Here is a 14,931-nt window from a genome sequence, read left to right on the forward strand (position 1 = left end):
GGGTTTGATACAAAGTAAGCTTTAAAAGAGTATTCTTTTTGTCTCCTTGCACACTGTATGCCTCAATAATCAAAACAGACATCACCAAATGCTGTCACTACACAATAATTATACCAGAATGTTTCCAATTCTTAAGACTTTTTATACATAAACTTCTTAGTAGTTTGCTGATGCTGAGACTTCACCAAATAGAAAGCAAACACAAAATAAAGCTAATATTGTATTTTTATGCATGTTATAGAAAAAACCAACTATTATATTTAATTTTATGGTACTAAATATTACTGTTCTCATAAAGTATATATTTAATATATCTACCTTTAATAATTAAAAAAAACTAACTATGGACATTCTGTATTCACTTATAATAGCTCAGAAATGTCAAGTACATTATCGATATTTAAAAATGATTTAAACTAATTTAAAGGCATGTAGGTTTTAACAACAGAAAGATGGTTAGAGATGTTCTGACCCAGTTTCCTAGTCTACAAATATAATGTGAGTTACAGTCTTATAAAATCATTAAGAAATTAATGCATGAATAGCAGATTAAAATGTGGGAGCACAGAGTAGCTGCTTGATAAAATAAGGTTTTCCCCTTCCAACAACTCATACATTAATTCCTAATAAACTGTAGAGAAAGGATCTATTTTATGCAAGAGAAATTAACAACAACAACAAAAATAAAATTAGGAGGAAATTAAAGAATGTATACCATAAATTAAAATAAATGTAGGAGCAGAAGAATAGTTATCAGAATCAATTTATGGAGTTTTGAGGCAAAAAAGAAAACAATTATAATCAAGCCAGCAAAGAACTGAAAGGGAAAATAGGTTTTGACTGCACTTTCAACTGCTGTTCCTCTAAACAAACAAGGTACATAAGAAGGGATTAAAAAGCTACACTAATACTTCTAAGGTAACCTAGAAGAAATAAACTGCATAGACACATAGTTTGTTTCTAATGTTTCAAAATTTCACAAAAGGTGACCATTTTATAGATATAGAAATCAAAAGTATGCTGTGGTTAGATGGTTTACAGTGCATTTTTTTTTTCTTGTAGCATATTAGCTGGGAATAAACAGGACAGATGGAGATACTAGTCTGAAGAGAGGTAGGAGAATGAGGGTGGGAGAGTAAGATTTGGAAGTCATCCCTTGTCCCTTCTCATAAATGTGACATACAGATTTGTGAATGAAATTTTCTGAAAGTCTTCTGTTATTATAAAATTACCATGTTCCTTCAAAGTTCAGATTTAAACTATGCTTTAAATTAAAATGTTTTATTTAAAGCAAATATAAATAAAAACATACAAGACCATGTTCATTGGCATAGTTTTTGTTCTATGATCCTCTTTAATACTTTAAAACAGCTTGTCATTCTGTAGCCATTTTCAAAGTCATAAATTTTATCTAACTATAAATGAATGGTGACAAGTTTGAGAATAGGCTATTTTAAAATATATATAACAAAAATCATTTCCTCCCCACGTTGAAACATTAACATTAATAAATTTTCTTGTTCGATTGCAAATTACCTTTATGTGTAACAGATTTTTCACCAGATGTTTTGGAAGTATCTAAATCCGATTTTTTACTGTACTCCACATTTAGTACCACATCCTTGGTGCCAGGAGATTTCTCTTGGGATGACAATAATTCTTCTGTAAACATGAAAGCATTTAAAATAGTATCTAAAATCATATTTTAACAGTTCAAGAAGGCATCAGGGTTTAATAATTAAATGATATTTTACAGCAAGGTTAATTATGGAATAGAAAATTAATTATAAATGATTCCTTATGTAAATGTGATGTTTTATGTGAGAGTCTGTTTGATTATTTAGTTAAATATATTTTGAATATTCACTTAAATATAGAAGCCACAACCACATGGCTAAGATATCTGAATTAGGTACTAGACAACAAGTAATGAGTGAAATTCACTTAATAGTACAACCTACATGGAAAAAACAATGATATATAGTATATGAAACAAACCCTAGTTCCAATGTTACAAATATAAAAATGTAAAATGTAACCAACATTTATATGCAAGTAAGCAGAGAACACTGAAAAAATTATATCCAAACTATGAAGCTCAGACCACAGAATTTTTTCCTAACAAGCTCATGGTGAAAGTACCAATTCTTCACTTTTAAATCTTTTTTTTTTTTTTTAAATGACTTTATTTATTTACTTGTATGTGGTGCTGAGGATTGAACCTCACATGCTGGGTGAGCGCTCTACTGCTGAGCCGCAACCCCAGCCCCTTAAATAGTTTTTTTTTTCTTTTTTTGGCAAGGAGTTAGTGAATATTTAATTCCTATAATACATTTATCATTCAGACAAATATGAGATTGATAATCTGCCCATAATCATCATAACTTATTTTTATAAATGAAGAAAAGTAACAGAACTATGGAGTCCACTGACCAGCATTATGACAGGAACTTATAGGCCTTATCTATTCTTTAATCTTTATGACAGCCCTATGGGATAACTCTGCTCTAACAGACAAGGAAACAGAGTCCTGGAAGTCAATTATGGGAAAAGGCTGGAATTAAGAAATCTATTTGGTTCCAACACCTGTGCTCTTAATTCCTACACCAAATCATATTCCTATAAATTCTCAAAAAAATGTAAAAAGTATAAATCCATGAACAAATACTTTGAAAAAAAGTTTCTATAACATTCAAACCTCAGCAAATTATAGAACTATGCGAGCTAATTATTAGCCAAATTGTGATATTTCTCAGTGAAATGGAACAACACTACAGATAATTCTTCGAAGTTAACAGATGTAAATCAGGTATCCTCAAGTTCAATCATTGTTAGAATAAGAGAAAATTGAGGCAGTTATCTTTGCCAGGCCTTCCATAGAATAAGATATACTTTGTTACAAAGATAAAGACTTCAAAGTGTTTCTTTCAAAACTGTAGAATACTCTTAAAGGGAAAAAAGGGAGGAAGATTAAAATAAATAATACATCTCTAATTTCAATATATAACAGATGACAACATTTCATTATATGCCTCTTGACTATTTAAAGTTAACTAATTCTGATTTAGTTACTTAATTTACAAAGGGGATATACACGTTATCTTAAGCTTATAATATCTTTAAACTATGAAAAATTGAGGATATAGACATTTCCATAGTTTTAATAAAGTTGACAAAAGCAGCAATTACACCTTCGGTTTTAACCTTCACTTTAAAAATGCTATGAAAGTGACATTGTATTATATAGAGAGCATTTTAGACATGACCAAATTACTAGTAATGAGGGTCAGGGAAGAAGTGTGGTGAGAGCTGTAAATAAGGAACGTGAAGGGGAATCTTTGTAGTGACAGAATAGTTTGTATCCCAACTATGGTGGTAGTTGTACAAATAATGTGATAAATAAAACAGAATGACAGAGAATAGGATAGACAGCAGAATACATCAGACACTAGAATGGCAATATGTAAATCAATGGAAGTGTAAATGATGTGATACAGCAATCTGTATACCGGGTAAAAATGGGAGTTCATAACCCACTTGAATCAAACTGTGAAATATGATATATTAAGAACTGTGTAATGTTTTGAACTACCAACAATAAAAATTAAAAAAAAAACAGAATGACATACATACACATGCATCCAAGTGAATGTAAAACTGGTAAAACTGGAATAAAATCTGTAGACTGTTTCCTAGTTTGAGATAGTACTCTAGATATGCAAGATGTTACTAAAGGGGATGGAGTTAGATTAAGAATATAGAAGACATCTATGCACTACTTTCTATGCATCTTAAATATTTTTAAATGACAAGTTTCTTTTTATAAAATGGGTCTTTTCTGAAGACAAAAAATTGTGACAACATTTAATCTTTATTACTGTGACTATGATTACTTTTATAAGCATGAAAACAATGATTTAGTAATCATTTAAAAGTTTTCTCACACACTATTATTTTACTTATGTACTTTTATAATTTTGGTCCTAGACAATTATAGCTAATATCTGCTTCTCTTAACATTATTTGAATCAAATTTAATCTCTTCATTAATAATCACTAAATATCATCCAAGCTGACACAAAGAAAAAACACACTTTGGTGGATTCCAAATAGATATGATCTTAAAATGCCATATAACAGTCTATGACAAAATAGATGGTAATCATGAAAGTTAATGAAGAATGTAAGAATCATATACAATTTTCTAACAAAGTAATTTATATATTTTAAATAAAAACTTATTTCAAATGATGTTTACCTTGTCCTTGAAGATGAGATATATCCAAACCTTCTTTTAGGCGGATAACCACTACTCCGTACTGTATGTCAAAGGCATCACTATAAAATTTGGAGATCACAACAATTTACGTTCTCCATAAAATGAACATAATCACATATCTCTAAAATCAATTTCAGCCTTAAATATATGTTTTCTTTCATATGCTTAAAAAATTAGTTGGTAAGATATAAATGTTGCTTTCGAATCCTATACTTTCCCTTTCCCTTCTTCCACAGTACTATCATGTGCCACACAACTACATATACACCCACATATGTTAAGTAGTCTAAATGTGTAGTAAGCTATGCTATCTGGGTTTGTGTACATACATTCTATGGTGTCCACACAACAAAATCAGCTAACAATACATTCTTCAGAATGTATCCCTGTCGTTGTGACACATATACTGAAATTCTACCTAAAGTAGCTGTTAAAAGCAGTAATAGTATTTTTATCCTACAAAGTAAAATTATGGAATTTCAGTAATCTTCCTCTACTTATATTCAGGTTCATACCCTTAACGTCAAGAGAAATATATGAAGACAAAATATAGTCTACTGAGAATGACAGCAGATTGTAGAGTATGAAGAAATTTCTGAAAGAAGGGTATTTTAAAATAATTTCAAAAATTTTTACAAAATTGGTTTAAAAAGTAGTTCAAAGATTTTACACATACTAAAAACCTTGAAGGTGATTCTAAAAGCAGACAAAGTCTAGAAACTTGTTAAGACCATAAATCTTCTGTTCTGGCTCAAGTTTTCCCTTACATTTTCTGAAAAGATAAATTTCAAAACTTAAGTTTTTCTAAATGAGTGGTAATGGGATTAACTTTTATCTTTAATTGAGCCTTGAGAGAAAAAACCCAGCCCATAACTCATGGGATTTAAGATTTATGGCCTACATAATTTATTCTTTGTTTCCACTGTATTTTCCTCTGTCCCCCTAAATACAGAGTACAGAATTATGAAGTTAGAATGAGATTTTACTTTTTAAAAAAGTAATAAACCCCAAGTCAAACAGCAGTCACAGCACAACAAAATTAGCAGAGCTTTAATCTTAACTAAAAACACTTAACAATTAGTTGAGAAATTTTGTTCATCATAAAATCAGTATAGAGATTTAAAAAAAATAGAGCGAAATCTGGATATTTCCTTAAAGACTCTTTAAATGCAGCTATAAAAAGAAAACTATATTCTATGTGAGAGAGGCAAATAACCATGTTGTATCTATAGAAATAACAGGAGTTACAGTAAGGGAGATAATGCCAGTGAATTAAGGATAATCAGATCAAATTCATAGAAAAAACAGGACTTGACTTTGATCTGGAGTTACTTGGCTAAATACAAGGGTTTTTATTTATTTTTTTTAATTTAAGGACAACTGTTTGTATATAAAGACACACTTAACAAGAAGGAGAGGATAGCTCTAGGTCATCCGTAACTATGACATGAAAAAGACTATATTCTTCAACTCTGGCATATAGAGGGGATGCTTATCCTTAGGGTGAACAAGATAAATAGATTTGCTTAGCAAATCCTAGAGTACTAGAGAAAGGAAGGAAGTACTTTTCAAGATTTAAGAAGTAAATTTGGCAAAGTTTTTTGATGCAATGACTTAGTTCCATAATCATAGGTAGCAGATTCCATAAAAAGGTATATACACAAAAACTCATGAACCCCAAGTAAAAACAAAGACAAAGAAACAAAAGAATTTAAACAAACAAAAAAACCCTATCAGACAATTCATCAGAAGAAAGTTACAGTGATGGAAAATAAAACTAAGCTATATGATAAAGATCATTGAAAATATCACTGAAAAAGGAATAGTAAACTCAGAACTTAATGCTTCAAGGGGGTAGAAAAAGGAAACATGTAAATAGGTTTAATAAAAAAATGTTTTAAATAACATCATGGATGAACCAAATGACTAACTGCAAAATTAGTTTGAAAGGAGAACACAACTAAACCCATGAGGCTGAGATAATGCTAGAATTCCCTTCCTCAGCATAGGACATTATAATGACATAATTTAGAAGGTGATTGTACTGAGAACATTTGAGAACTCTGCTCAGTAAGAGCTGAAGGGATAAAAAGTGGGAAGCCAGAATGACACACACACTCACTCTTGAGTATGTGTGCTTCCATACCCACATGTACATACATGTTTATGTATACATGTGTGTTAAAAAGGCAAAGATAAAATTGAAATATTTCACTAATAGATCACCAATTTAAAACCCAGACCCTTTGTGTGATTCCTTTCACTCTTTTAGAAGACATTATTTTTTAAAAAGTATTCAAAATTTTCAAAATTAGTATTTTTCTGAACTAAATTACTGAAATAAAAAAATACTTACTGAAATAAGTTTATATACATATCCACATCCCTCATATCTGCTTGCAACCAATCTTTCTTAAATCCAAGAACAAGTGTGTTTGGTTTCATACGACCAAGACCAGCAGCCTAAAATATACAATAAATACAACTTCAAATATATACTACTCAACAAAACAGTTTTTTAAGAGATCAAAATCCTCCAAATTAACAGTCTCTAAATATTATATGGACTTATCAACAAAAACTCTTCAGCAGGCCATACATGGGTGCTGACTTATAAATTACATATAGTACATTGATCACATATTACACATATATATACTTCTCATAATTTCAAAATTTCTGTGTATATTTATTGGCAAATATTAAATACACTTAATTTTTTAAAATCCTAATAATATAGGTGTATTCTCAGTTACTTTTTAAAAGTCCAAAGGGCTACAGTTTTAAATTACAATATTAAAATTTGAATTCCATCAATCATGCAAGTTTCTGCTGAAATTTGACTAATTTCTTTCCTCAACTTTTCAATTAATCACATTTTTTTGCAATTTCATCAGGAATTGCAATACAATATGTTAAACAAATTTGCCCAAAAGCCCAACAAAATCTCTTGATTGTAAAGCATACTGGAAAACTGTGAGATTGTGATTAAAACGTTTTTAAAATATGCCATTTTAACCCTTTTGTTTTATTTCCTACCAGGGATTAAACCAAGGGGTGTTTAACCTCTGAGCCAAATCCCTAGCCCATTTTTTATTTTTAGGCAGAATATTGCCAAATTACTCAGGACCTCCATAAGTAACTGAGGCTGACTCTGAACTTTAAATTTGCCTGCCTCAGCCTCCCAAGCCGTTGAGATTAACCTACAGCATCTGGCTTAAAGCATTTTCAACAGGTATTAATTACATTCAAAATCCTTTACATCTAATACCACTAATTACTTCCAAAATGTCTTCATCACCCCAGTAGGAATTCTGTAACCATTAAGTAATAACTACCTATTCACTCTTCTCCCCAGCCCCTGGCAACATTTAATCTACTTTTATCCCTGTTAACTTGCCTATTCTAGATATTTTCTGAATTGAATCACAGAATTTGATCTTTTGTGCCTAGTTTTTTTTTAATTTAACAGAATGTCTTCCAGTTTAATCCATACTATATCAAAATATCATTCCTTTTTATAACTGAATGAATTTTATCTTATATATACATATTTTATTTATGCATTATCACATGATTGGTACTAGTTTCTAATTTTGGCTATTGTGATTAATGCTGCAAAAAACACTGGTATACAGATCTGACTCCTTTTTAAAATGTTTTTAGGTAAAGATCAAGATCATGGTAATTTTGGGTTTAGCTTTTTGAGAAACCATTCCTATGATGTATATATCATTTTATACTTACACCAACAATTCACAGATTCTCATTTTTCCACATTCTCAACAAAACATTTTCTAGTTTTTTTCAACTTTAACTACACTCACTGTGATTTTGATTTGCATTTTCCTAATAACTAAAGATGTTGAATATCATTTACTTACTGGCTATTTTTATATCTTTTGACAATTTTAAAATTCCATTCTTTTTTGTTACTGTTTTAGACATTCTTTATATATTCTGTATATTAAGCCTTTATCAGAATGTTTGTGAATGAATATTCTCCCATTCTACAGGCTGGTTTTGACATCAACTTTTGTTGTTGTTATTCATACATTTGGTGCTGAATTACAGAGTCCATTGCCAAATCCAAGGTCATGAAGATTTATCTCTGCTTTCTTCTAAAGTTTTATGGTTTTAACTCTCATATTTATGTTGCTGATCCATATAAGATATTTTTGTATATGATTCTAAAGGATATAATAATCAACATTTTGCATTCTTAAAACAATCCGATTATTTATCAAAGGCTAAGTATGTGACACTGTCCCAAGTACTTGGAATAATTAAAGATCAGAAGAAAAACCTCTAATCCTATAAAGCTTCCAAATATACAATCCATGTACAAATTTCTTCAAAGAGCTTTTTTCTTCCTTCTCAATGCTAAAAACAACATCTTTGCCTTGAAGAAACAGCTAAAAATTTTTAAAAACTAATAACTGGCAATCACTACAAAATAGCACATTTTAAATTTGAAGTGAGGTGGAGGGCAAATGGAATATAAAAGAAAACCAAAAATTACTTTTAGATTTTATAGGTCTTTAAAGAACTAAGTCACAAGATAACCATTAACTCATTAGTTGTTCTTTTTAGTTATGCATGACAGTAGTGTATTCTGACATATTTATATAAACATGGGATTTATCTTATTAATTCTAATTAAGATCTCACTCTTGTGGATGGATGTACAAGATGTTAAGACTTACTGTGGTGTATTCACAGGAAAGTTATGTTAGATTCATTCCATTGTCTTTCCTAACCCTTCTCCCTTCCCTTCATTCCCTTTTGTCTAATCCACGGAACTTATATTCCCCCTTGGTTGTAGGTTTATATTCAAATATCAGAGACCATTTGACTTTTGGGGGTGGGATGGGTATTGGCTTATTTCATTTACCATAAATAATAGTCTCTAGATCCATTTACTAGCAAATGTCATAAAGTCATTCTTCTTTTTGGCTAAGTAATATTCCATTGTGTATATACCACATTTTCTTTATCCATTCAACTTCTGCAGGGTACCTAGGTTGGTTCTATAGTTTAGCAACTGTGAACTGAGCTGCTATTGAGCATGCTGATTTTTAACTCTTTGGATATATAGCTAGGAGTGACAATGGGGTCAAATGGTGGTTCCATTCCAGGTTTTCTGAAAAATCTCCACATTGTTTTCCAGAAAGGTTGCACCAATTTGCAGTCCCACCAGTAATGCATAAGGTACTTTTCTCCCCACATCCCCATGAACATTTATTGTGACTCATATGACTGATAATTGCCATTCTGACTGGAGATGGAATCTCAGTGGTGTTTCAATTTGCGGTTCTCTAATTGCTACAGATGTTGACCATTTTTTCCCATATATTTGTTGACCACTGTATTTCTTCTTTTGAGAAGTGTTTGTTCAGTTCCTTTGCCCTTTTATTAATTGGACTGGTTTATTTATTTATTTATTAGTGTTAAGATTTTGAGTTCTTTATATATCCTGGAGATTAATGCTCTGAAGTGCGGGTGGCAACGTTTTTCTCCCATTCTGTAGGCGTTCTCTTCATGTTCTCGATTGAAAGTTTCCTTTTCTCTGGAGAAGTTTTTTAGTTTGATATCATCCCATTTATTGATTTATTTTAGGTCTTGAACTTTAGGAGTTTGTTGAGTAAGTCAATTTCTAAGCCAACATGGTAGAAAGTTGGGCCTACATTTTCTTCTGGTAGTCACAGGGTCTCATAGGTCTAAATCCTAGGTCTTTGATCCACTTTAAGTATTGTGTAGGATGAGAGATAGGAATTAAATTTCATTTTGCTATATTTGGATTTCCAATTCTCCCAGCACCATTTGTTGAAGGAGGCTCTTTTCTCTTTTTTTCTCTCTTTATGGCACCTTGGTCTAGCCTAAGTAGGGGGTTTGTCTCGGCATCTCCTATTCTGTTCCATTTGATGCCAATACCATGCTGTTTTTGTTACTCTGTAGTATAATTTAAGGTCTGGAATTATGATACCTCTTGTTTTACTTTTCTCACTAATGATTGCTTTGGCTATTCTAGGCCTCTTATTTTTCCCAATGAATTTCATGATTGCTTTTTCCACTTCTATGAAGAATGTCATTTGAATTTTAATAGGAATGGCATTAAATATGTATAGTGCTTTTGGTAATATGGCCCTTTGACAATAGTAATCTGCCTGTCCAAGAACATTAGAAATCCTTATCTTCAAAGGTCTTCTTCAATTTCTTTAGTGTTCTGTAGTTTTCACCTTTTTGTTAGATTGATTCCTAAATATTTTATTTTCTTTGAGGCTACTGTGAATAGGACAGCTTTCCTAATTTCTCTTTCAGTCATCACTGATGCATAGGAACACAAATGATTTATAGATGTTAATTTTATATCCTACTACTTTGCTGAATTCATTTGAGTTCTAGAAGTTTTCTGGGTCTTCTAAATACAGAACCATGCTGTCGGTAAATAGAGACAATATGAGTTCTTCTTTTCCTATTATATCCCTTTAATTTCTTTCATCTGTCTACTTGCTCTAGCTGGAGTTTCCAAGACTGTTGAATAGAAGTGGTGAAAGAGGAAATCCCTGGCTTGTTCCAGTTTTTAGGGGTAATGCTTTCAATTTTTTCCCATTTAGAATGATGTTGGCCTTTCAGCATTAACTTCTTGGTGGGACAAAATATTGCCAGGGTAAACTCCTCCTCCTCACAAATTTGCCATAATTCCATTATAATCAAAAGGTTTATTTGTGTTTTTTTTTTTTTTTTTTTTGGGGGGGGTTCCTGGGATTGAGCCCAGGGCCATGTACATGCTAGCCATACTCCAGTGTGTAGCTCATACTCCACCATTGAGTAACACACTGCTGGCCCCCTAAAGATCTTTTTTTTTTAAAGTGTTTAGTTGAAACCTATATTTGTAGTTCCTAAAATGCTGATCCATAGACCACTGTCTTCTTACACACATATACCAGTGAGAACAAAAGGTGGAGAGAGTCACTGCCATCCCTGTGAAGGGAACGGTGCCTTCTCCAACATTCCTTGAAAAAACACATTTGAGGGCTGGGGATGTGGCTTAAGCGCTCGCCTGGCATGCGTGCGGGCCCGGGTTCGATCCTCAGCACCACATACCAACAAAGATGTTGTGTCCGCCGAAAACTAAAAAATAAATATTAAAAAATTCTCTCTCTCTTAAAAAAAAAAAAAAAAGAAAAAACACATTTGACAATCCTCACACCTCAGCACAGGTGGCAATGTAATAAATACACTAGCTGGTTCTGTTTTCCCCACTACTAGTGAATGTCCACAAACTACCTGTTATAGGCTCTCTCTTTTTTGGACTTCTCCAATGCTTTGTCCATTGTTTTCTCATTTTCCCCCCGACACTTGGGACAGTACCACTTGCCCTTTGGTTTATGATTGAGTCCCACGCATGAGAAGTGGAACCATTCGATGGGGCACTCGTCATTGTCGCAACCTATCATTTCTCCATAGGAGACCTGATTGCACAGACAGTACGTGGGCTCATTTGGGTCGATGGGAAGGTCTGCAGGGGATGCTTCCCTCTCTGCTTTGGCCTTTTTTCTTCTTCGAGGTCTTTGCTTTCTTCTCCTTGGGTGTTCCTGAGGTGATGTCATCATGGTCATGATTATTAGATGCATTTTCTCGATTCTCATTGTTGCGCTGTCTGTTATTCGGCTTTTCTGCCTGCGTGATTGTCTCATTCTTTGACTTATCTTGGCCAGCTTTGCCACTGTTGCCAGTGGTGTCATTGATTTCCTGATGTGTTTCAAAGAGTTCCACATGTCTGGTCCGGTTCTCCACCAGCTCCACCATCTGACTCACAATCTGAAGCTTCTCATCGCCCAGTTCCTGGCTCCGAATCAGGGCTCTCTGGATGCAGTGTAACACTCGGCGTTTCTGGGCACCATCTGTCTCTCGTTTAAATTTCTAGTAATATTCGTCCAATTCCTTCAGGATTTCTTGGTATTTCGCGTCGATCTCCCGCATCAGCGAGACGTTCCTCTGCAGGTCGAAAGGCAGAGACTCAATAGAGTCCAGGTAATCCTCCACATAGTTCACCAGGTGGATCTGCTCCCCGTTAGCAGGACTCAACATGGTTCACCCCGGGAGGTCCCCCGGCGACTCAGCGCGGGTTTCCGCTTCCTCCAACCCCCCCCCCCCCCCCCCCGCCTCAAAACAGCACTGCAAAATGCAAAGCTCCCCCCCCCCCCCCCCCCCGCCGCTCCGGCCCGGCCCGGCCCAGCCAGCGGCTACATCTGCCGGGGCCGCGGGGAGCCCGGCGCCTGCGGGCGCGGGCCGCGGTGGCGGAGGCTCCGGGGCTCACGCCCCACCGGCCGCGCAGGCCCCCTCCCAAGCCCCCCTAAAGATCTTAACTTTATAAAATTAACAACAACAACAAAAAAAAATAACAACACAAAAAAAATTTAACAATAACATCCTGTTATATACTCTGTGCACTTCTGCTTCCAACTTCATTACTGAGATAACTTTCCCCAGAATGACTGAATGAAGAAATCTCTAAATTCTTAAATCTCTAAATCCCTAAATTCTTCGTAAATTCTAATCAAAGTACTTATTTTGTTAGAGGGTCATGTTTTCACAGTTTCCAACACAGTACATGATGTGCATTAGGGAAATAGTTTATTTCAGAAAACTTATCTACTCCAGAACATATTTCTCTAATGGTTGATAGAAAATCATTCTTCATGGATTCCATAATTGAAAATGACTTGGCAAAATGCAATCTTTTGAACCTTATTACAAACATTACTATCTTCAACTCACTAGCAATGTTTGTTTTCTGTGTGTCTCAGACTACAATTTGTAGTAAGAAATGCATTTGTTGTTATAATTTTCTTTGTATCATTAACAAGAATTTTTACTACAGCCAAAAGAACAACTGTTTTCCCAACTGTAGTTTTTCATTTTGTCTTTCACTACTAAGTAAAAACATTTTCCAATATCATAGTTGCCTATTTAAAATTTACTTGAGTTCTGATATGAGATTTGTATTACTTTAAAAATCACTGAAAAAAACACCAAGTTTTTGCTACATGATCTGGATAGTTAGTTTTGAAAAGTTCAGTCAAAAACGATGGCTTCAAGTTATAATTAGGTAATAACATCATGGCATCATTTATACCTAGATCCAGGCTATATGGATATAAATGTATACTTCAAATATTTTTATTGCCCATTTAGAATTTTTGATCCACTAATTTGAGAACATCTTTTTTCTTTAAAACATTGTTTATTTCAACATATGATAAAGAAATATCAGGAATACACAACACATACCACACAAGATAATTCTAGACCATTTTTCCTCCAGGAAAAAATAGTTTTGTCTACACTGAAATCCTACATGAGATTCATTTGCTTTAAAGGGCTATCATTATACAATCTGGAATTTTCTTTAAGAACAATGTCATTTTGCTATTTAAAATAAAGGTTTTAAATTGGGTTGATAATCAAGTGGCTGCTGTCTCGAAAAAAAGAAAATGAAAAACCCAAATATACAAATGAAAAAATTAACATTGTTATGTCTCACTGCCTAAGGGGTTTTTATACAAACTACTGATAAGATTCTTTCTGAAAGTGAATCTTACTTTGTTGTGTAGGATGTATGTTCAAATGCTTGTTGAATGGTATTCTTATGATGGTATGCAGGGACAGAGAAACTACAGATACAAAGTTTAGTAAAACAAATAACAGAACCCATCTAAAAGACACCTCGAGGACTGCAGAATACTGCCCAGAGTGGTGGTGATTCACACCTGTAATCCCAGGGGCTTGGGAGGCTGAGGCAGGAGGATTGCAAGTTCAAAGCCAGCCTCAGCAAAAGCAAGATGCTAATAAGCAACTCTGTGAGACCCTGTCTCTGAATAAAATACAAAATAGGGCTGGGGATGTGGCTCAGTGGTTGAGTGCCCCAAGTTCAATCCCCGGTACCTGGCCCCCACCCCCTCCAAAAACACCCTGTAGACTACTGTTAACACACTAGAGACAAATTAATGTACATAAATATTTTCTGACAAAGATTACAAGGCAGGAAATTATTATGTGGGCATTTGTCACTTCACCTACTAGGGCTCCAGAAGGTACAAGGGAAAAGTAAATACTTTCAGTGAAAATTTATATTACAATATCTATTAGTCCTCTAGGGGCAAACTGGCACCTACTAGTAAGGACATTTCATACTATTTCTCAGACAGCTTAGGGATCTTTGTAAAGGGCTTGAATTTGTCAGGTTTATAGGCAATCTGAAGATGATACTGTTCTATTTATCCTACTTTGCCCATATTGATAAAATTTTCAGGATGCATGGGAGTACGTTAGGTTGATGAGAATGGATTGTCTCTTGCCAAATTCACAATATTTTCATATATACCACAGAAAACCTCTAGGTGAGTGTTGCAAATTAGCACAATGTTCTGACAGGTGAGTAGTTCTCTAAGTATGATCTCTGAACTGGACAACCACCAGGGGTGGTATCAGGAAATTTATTAGAGATTTAAATTCTTGAGACTTAGTGCAAACCACTTGACTCACTTGACCACTGCTTTAAGGAAGAATTTTCCTTCATAAAATGTATTACATACATAGTAATCACAATTTTTTAAACTTTTTAAAATTTTATTTTAAAATTTGTC

General features: G+C 33.6%; 1 protein-coding gene and 1 pseudogene across 2 annotated transcripts in view; both read right to left on the reverse strand.

Moving 5' to 3' along the window:
* The window catches only part of Slc12a2 (solute carrier family 12 member 2), a 91,552-nt gene that overhangs the window by 11,960 nt on the left and 64,661 nt on the right, over positions 1 to 14,931 (reverse strand). For both annotated transcript variants that reach the window (XM_077801159.1, XM_077801157.1), the window contains exons 18-20: positions 6,636 to 6,742; positions 4,259 to 4,338; positions 1,537 to 1,662 (exon numbers count right to left, since the gene is read on the reverse strand). In XM_077801159.1, the coding sequence (XP_077657285.1) occupies positions 1,537 to 1,662; positions 4,259 to 4,338; positions 6,636 to 6,742 (313 nt within the window). The remainder of the gene's footprint in view (positions 1 to 1,536; positions 1,663 to 4,258; positions 4,339 to 6,635; positions 6,743 to 14,931) is intronic.
* On the reverse strand, positions 11,471 to 12,398 carry LOC144255991 (inhibitor of growth protein 1 pseudogene; annotated as a pseudogene).

This window comes from Urocitellus parryii, chromosome 1 (assembly GCF_045843805.1).
Source record: "Urocitellus parryii isolate mUroPar1 chromosome 1, mUroPar1.hap1, whole genome shotgun sequence".
NCBI classification, from domain to species: Eukaryota; Metazoa; Chordata; class Mammalia; order Rodentia; family Sciuridae; genus Urocitellus; species Urocitellus parryii.